This window comes from Lygodium microphyllum, chromosome 12 (assembly GCF_053477565.2).
Source record: "Lygodium microphyllum isolate KBCC chromosome 12, Lygodium_microphyllum_v1.1.10, whole genome shotgun sequence".
NCBI classification, from domain to species: domain Eukaryota; kingdom Viridiplantae; phylum Streptophyta; class Polypodiopsida; order Schizaeales; family Lygodiaceae; genus Lygodium; species Lygodium microphyllum.
In genome coordinates, this window is record NC_141146.1 from 94174366 (window position 1) to 94181838 (window position 7473).

Sequence of the window (7473 nt, forward strand, 5' to 3'; positions counted from 1 at the left end):
TCAATTAGGACAGGATGGATTATTAAGGAGATGTGTTTATGAGCATGAGATGCATGATGTGCTTGTAGAAGCTCATGGTGGAATTGCTAGAGGACACTTCAGTGGGACACTACAGCATGTAAAGTGCTCTAGTCTTAATTGTGGTGGCCTACACTATTCTACGATGTAACTGAGTTTGTGAAGCACTATGATGAGTGCCAACAAACCAAGGTCCCTATTCATAAGGATAAGATGGAGTTGACCCCAATGATAGTATGTTAATCATTTGAAAAATGAGGGATTGATTTGATTGGTCCAATTAGTCCTGTAGCATAATACTCATAGGCAAGGTACATAATCGTAACCACAAACTATCTCATCAAGTGGGTTGAAGCTCGAGCAACTAAAAAAATGATGCTAGGACAATTGCCAAATTTATTTGGGAGCAAGTGATCTCACAGTTTGGATGTCCCATAGAATTAGTCCGTGATCAAGGTATGCACTTCATTAATGAAGTAATTACCCACTTGTTATCCACCTTCTTGATAATCCATCGAAAATCATCACCATATTACCCTCAAGCCATTGGTCAAGGTGAAGCCACAAATAAAATCCTAGCGACTATCCTAACCAAGGTAGTCTTTGCCTCACACAATGACTGGGACAATAAGCTAATGGCATCATTATGGACTTACAGGATAGCCTACAAAATAGTCCCAGAACAGACACCATTCAAGCTTACCTATGGAACTAAAGTAATCTTACTAGTTGAGTTCTTTGTTCCAAGTTTGAAAATAGCAATCCAAGAGAGATGGAATGGCAAGGAAGTATGGACCAATTGCCTGAGTTGCTTTGATAAGCATGTTAAACAACACAATTTTGAACAAGGAGACTTTGTGTTGTTGTACTCTATCAAGGGTCACAAACAAAAGATTAACTTTAGGGGGTTGGGACCTTTCAAAGTTCATAATATTAGTAGGACTAGCAACGTGGAGCTTGAAACCCTAGAAGGAGAGGATATAGGCTTTTTTAATGGTAGTCACGTCAAGAAGTACTACCCTTCATCACACCCACTACACGAGCCTCCAATGATAACACCATCCATGAACGTGAGAGTGGCAACTATCACAAGCATAGAGGACAAGGATGAAGAAACAATAGTACCAGCCTACTTGTGTATAATGGTAAATGCCCAAAAGGTATATACCTTTGATGCATTAATCAATGAGGGAGCTAATAATAACATCCTCACATATGATCATTGGATCCTCATTGGTCAACCCAAAGTGCAATCGCAAACTCAGCCCATTTGGGGCGCAATCCTATCCACTACTAGGAAAGTGCAAAGTAATGGTTTCTATTGAGACTGAGAGCCTCCCGATCATCTTTTATGTACAATCTAACAAAAAGGTGTTGGCAAGGAGTCACTTTTAGGTCACACTTTCAAGAAACAAACTCGTGCAATGTTGACTACCACTCTCAGCACATCCACCTTGCCATAGATAATGTTAGGATAGTCATGGATTTCAGCAAGGATACTGTAGCTTTGCCAAAGCCCATAGCACTACTGGCAATTAAACCCAATGCCATCCCTAAGGAGGGGGGCAGTGAACCCACATGGACATCCAGTGAAAAATACTCACAACACTTAGAAGCTCTAACCAAAGCTACAATCCAAATAACCAAGTGGGTTCCCAAACATAAATTGCAACCTACTAAGGGAACATCCACAAGATTTCATGGCCCTCATATCCCATATACCTAACCTAAAAGAAAAAGCTGGTGTTACACGAATAGGCAAAGGACCAAACTGCAATGGGTGCTAAAAGCCCTATTGTGCGCCCAAGGCTTCTATGATGGCAACACCTTGGTGTGGTTACCTAAATCTACAAATGGCACACTTGCCCATCCGGCCGCAACCTTCCAACTGACATACACGCACCCATAAGCTAGTAGGATATAAAAACTCGACTAAGCAAAAGGATACTCAACTCATGAACACTCAATGGGTCTATCGCCCAAAGGTCAGATAGACCCACTACCAATAAACCTTACCCTAATACCTCTAGTGCACCACTCACTACAAAAATAGAGAACCACATATCTCGTGAACCACAAGCTCCACTAAAAGTGAACCACACATCTCGTGAAGCACAAGCTCCACTAAAAGTGACACTACAATGACCACCTCATAGCAAACGTAATCATAGCTAAGTACTCCAATTGATTCAAACCCCAACCACCTATAGGCCTTAAACCATCTTATCAACGTCGATCCATTCTTAAAATATATTTGATATGGCCATGAACACGGGAGATGACTTAGTGATATATATCACACGATTGGACTCAACTTTCACACTATTTGCTAGAATCTATGAACGCTTAGACCTAGGCATGCTTAACACACAAATAGCAAATGGTGTACACTCTTTGCCTTGCCATTGGGAGGAATTTGATTTCATATTCACAAAAACTCCCACAATTGTAGAGGAGTTGATTGCCACTAAGATTTCCCAAGAAAAAGCTTTAAACCAATGGTAATCACGTCCTTCAAGAAAAGTAGATTACCAATGTTGCTCGATGAACTTGATGAGATGAAAAAGCTAGCTAAATCCAAATTCAATTTCCTATGGAAATGGTACTCTTTTTGCATCCAATGGGAACGAGAGGGTTGTCAAATCATGGCCAATGCAGAGCAAAGATGTGCCATCAAGACTTTCAAATATGACCCCACTTGCGTGGCCCCAACTTTGTTTAGAGTACTGGCCTTGACACGAAACAAACCATTAGAAGTCAATGTCATGTTGAATCCATAATTAAATAGGATCTTGATAGAAGAAGAACTTCATGTCCATAGCTAAATGAACTCACGTGATCTCTTGACCCATGTCTTGACCTATATCACATATGTAGGCATTCATCCACAAGACATGGACTACCAAGCTACGTTGGAGTATAACCCAAACTTGTATGATTGGCTCTTGAAGCACTAGAGCACATCAAGAGCATATCAGACACCCTTATCCCTTCATTCTCCAATCCTAGAAGGATCCTCATTGTTCCAAGAGGGGAGGGAGTAAGGTGAAAAGTGAAAAAATTATTCACAAAGTTCTTGCGTGGAATGTATGGATTGATTAATATTAAAAATTTTCATTCCTTAGCTTATACATTTCACTATTTGATAACGTTTCCTTCTAACTACTTCACTTTTTAAGCAAAATTTTTCCTTCAAAGAGAACTCATTGTGAGCTATTATGTTATGATAGGAATCCAAATGGCAAGGCTACCATTTTCAAAGGAAGAACTGAACAAATATCACCTAACCACGAAGATGCAAGTGTTCAATCAATTAGGATACCGAAGCATACACAACCTAGAAGAACTCATAGCAACTGAGGATGCAGCCAAGTAGATTGTCAAGTAATGCAATCTAGCCAAGTACCTAGAGAAGGTCAGCCATCAAAAAAATATATCACAACATGTGCACAAAATTTCTCAGATCCTTTGATGCCAAGAAGAATAGTGGTACAGTGACAATCAAACAAGGGGATGTAACCAGGAGTGTGGAAGTTGTGCTCAGCCTGGAGCTAGTTGAGAAAGCTCTAGGGTTAGTGGACAAGACAAAAAAGAGGCCAAAGAGGGACGTGTACGACATATTGGGGATGAATAAGCAACAAGTGTACATTAATGATGAAATCAACATAGCAGACGTCCCCGAGTCTATTGTCAGGTTACAAGCCAAGATAGTACATGCTCTCTTTTCGAGTCAAAGGTACAATGCACTTATGAGTAGAATAGGGGTATCACTGCTCAAGAGCATTGCAGCCAAGGAATTGGATGAAGTAAACCTGAACTCCTATGTCCGAACAACAATCTGGCATCATCTAAAGTACCAACATCAGTCTTGAAAGCCACGGACAGAGAATCCCCATCAATGAAGGCTTAGTCAAATAGAAAAAAATCCACATCCAAGGCATCAAATGTAGGTGTTGGAGGAGTGCTAACGGCCCTAGGCCCTAATCCAAGAGGCCATGGGGGAGATGGATAGAGGAGAGAAAGGTAGTTCACCCATTCTTCCTTTACATGTACATTTTGCAGTTGTGCAATTAGCCAATAAATCCAAAGGTCCTCTTTAATCAATTAACATGTCCTTAGTGTACCAACAATCTCCAATCATATGTCGCAAGCTTATCCTGCATGATCAATTTTTCAAAATCCCCAAGTACCATTTCCCAGACCACCCTTAACTCTCTAATTCATATTGTCTAGTGCCATGGGACTGGTACTCAGCTACTAAGAGGAGGGTAATATTAACCCTCGAAACGATAAAAAGCACAAAACGACATGAGGCACAAAGTCGGCTTAAGAAGACAGTCGGTTGGAAAAGGAAGACCAAGAAGCACGGGAAATTTTTAAAAAATTAAGAATAAGGCACACAAGAAATAAAGCATATTTTAGCCTTTTGTAAAAGAGCGCAAGGTTCTCTCTTGTGCAAGCTATAAATAAAAAGGTGCATGCAAAGGAGCCATTAGAATAAGAAAGAATAAGAGAAGAGTGGAAAAGAGGACCAAGACTAGACGATCAGTCATGGAAACATGTTGGGTGTCCAAGGGGAGAAGGACATGTATAAAAGCCAAAAAGCAAATGGATAAGCTTATTCTTGGTGTGCATGCAAACTAGCTCTCTTTTTGTTTTTGCTCTTGCTTTCTTCTTATGCACGAGAGAGGGAAAGAGGGAGAGTATAAGTGTGTCAAGTGAGGGACCATGGAGAAGCTCTTCTTCTCCTCTCTTCTTCTCTTCTCTTTTCTCTTGAATGCAGCTATGGAGATTTGAACTTTGAGCATGGGGATGGAACTTGCTTGAGCTAGCGCCTTGAATCATGGAGCCATCGAACGATTTGAGGAAGAGGACTACATCGATTGGATTCAATGGTAAGCTCACGACATACTTGTGTGAGAGTGTGCACGGCTATATGAGAGGTAGTCATTGCACTTGCTTGAAACGCTTGACTTGATAAGCAATCTGTAGGGTCTTGGTAGTTGCTAGTGATAGCAATGACAATGAAATATGTATTTAAATACTATTTAAATTTAAATTGATTTAGAGAGAGGGAAATATATTTTTAGAATATATTACTAAAGTATATATTTTTCATACTTCATCGTAGAGAGAGAGAGAGGGGTTGTGGTGAGGAGATGGAGAAGTGGGAGTGGTGGGAAGTTGAGAGTGGCAGTGGTAGGGAGGGGTGGTGGGTGCAAGAGTGGCGGTGGTGGTGAGTATGGTAGTGGTTGAGAGCTACAGGAGTGGTGGGCAAGGATCAAGGTTAGTGGAGTGGTCAATAGGGAGCTACAAGGTGGCAGTGTAGGAGAGTTGGAGTAGTAGTGGATGGAGGAGAGGCATGGTGGAGCTCTAGGGAGAGGGTTTTCCACACACGCACGCACACACACATATATATATATTATATGTATATAATATGTGTGTGTGTGTGTGTGTGTGTGTGTGTGTGTGTGTGTGTGTGTGTGTGTGTGTGTGTGTGTGTGTGTGTGTGTATGTGTGTGTCACTCGAAGGTTGCACATTCCACACTTAGCCCTTGTAAGATTTGTATTTATAATCTCAAGTCACATGTGGAGGAGGAATTTCAACCTCGAGCTATAGGCATGACCTTAAAAGGTGGGAGTTGCGAGATGATGGAGTATCGCATGGGAAGACGCGGGGGGGTGCAGGGGCCAACTTGCGAGTGTGCAGGTCAACTGACGTGTACATGGACGAGCAATGTAACGCACAAGTCGTGCGTAGCATGCAACTTCCCACTTTGTGTTCGTCACCCACGGTTCTCACCGTGATCCCCCGCGGTCTTTCCCCACCTTTAGCTTACAAGAAGGCACTTTGCTTAGAAAGAAAGTAGATTGCAAGAAGACTTTGTGATTGCAAGAAATAACACTCGTGTTATGCTGGCGCAAGGCCCGGGTGGAGGGGGAACACCTAGGCAATGCGAGAAGAAAATGTTGGTTACAATGGTTTGTGCGCTTATCCCCCCTCATACACCCCCCCCCCCCCCCCCATGAGGAAGCTCAATGTCCTCATTGAGCATGAGTGGGACTTGTTGACTCAAAATTCGGGGGTCTTAATCCACTCCTAGTGAGTAGATCAGTGTCTAAACCCGCTAAGTGCCTTATCCACTGACTCGATACAGGAGTGAGATAAGGTCTTTGTTTATTTTTGAATATAAACAGACAATTCCTAGACCTAAGTTGCCTTGCCCACTGACTTAATTACAGATGTGGAGCTAAGGACTTTTTGAAGTAGGTTGAATTTGATTATCATTCATGTGGTAATGGTGGATGATACAGATCTGGATTTTCTCGCTCGTTGTAGAATTGAAGTAGAAGATCGCGAGCATGTTCGATGACTAGTGGTTCTGCCACCCAAGAAGCTTCTTTCATTGGTCGATTCTTCCACTTAATGTGAAACTCTGGGTGTTTGCCGATGAAGTGCATTTCCAGAATGATCTCCGACTCGAAGGGAAGCTGGGCGAGTTGTGCTGGAAGAGGTCGTTGTCGCCCGAACCGAGTATCTGCATGGAACCGCCGTAGTAGTTGAACATGGAAGGCATCATGGATGAGGACATTCGGTGGCAGCTGGATCTTGTATGTGACGTTGTTGAGTCTAGTGATGACTTTGTATGGCCCGTAGTACCTATTGTTGAACTTGGGGGTGAGGTTTTTGGGTAAGTCGATGTTCTTGGAGCTGACCAGCACTAAATCTCCAGGGAAGAACTCCACATGCTTTTTCCTTTTTGCATTGTATCTCTTGGCGATGAGTATCTTGTTGTTGCGCAGGCTTTCATGGGCCACCAGCATTCATTGTTTCCACTTCAGCAAGAACTCTTCGGCATCTGGATCTTCGACATACTGTTTACTTGCTGCCAAGGCTAGAGGGGTGATGACTTCTTTACCTATTGCTACCTCGAAGGGGGTGAAACCAGTGGAACTGTGTAGGGTAGCATTGTAATGGAACTCCAGGATATCGAGGTATTGAGCCCAATCCTTCTGATCGGCTCGGACATAGCTGCGGATGTAATCTTCGATGCCTTGGTTGAGTCTTTCGGTTTGCCCATCTGTCTGCGGATGAAATGCCAATGAGAAGCGGAGATGAGTATCCATCAACTTGAAAAGCTCCCGCCACATGTTGCTGAGGAATCGGGGATCTCGATCGGATACTATGGCTAGAGGCAACCCATGATACTTGAAGACCTTGGAAAAGAATAATTTTGCCACCTTCGGAGCAGTGATTGGCGGCTCGATGGCAATGAAGTGAGCTTGTTTGGAGAGGTAGTCCAGCACCACAAAGATTGCCGTGCAGCCATGCGACTTGGGCAAGTCGGTGATGAAGTCCATACTTACCACATCCCAGGGTCAGGATGGAATCGGCATCCGTTGAAGCTCTCCTGCTGGCTTCATCCTCTGAGCCTTCACCATTTGACATGTCGG

At 42.8% G+C, this 7473-nt stretch overlaps 1 protein-coding gene across 1 annotated transcript; it reads right to left on the minus strand.

Moving 5' to 3' along the window:
- Positions 1–6303: 6303 nt before the first annotated feature.
- Positions 6304–6843, minus strand: LOC148028048 (uncharacterized). The gene has a single exon (XM_087689906.1). It carries the CDS (start codon positions 6841–6843, stop codon positions 6304–6306), a length of 540 nt encoding a protein of 179 aa, XP_087546032.1.
- Positions 6844–7473: the final 630 nt, after the last annotated feature.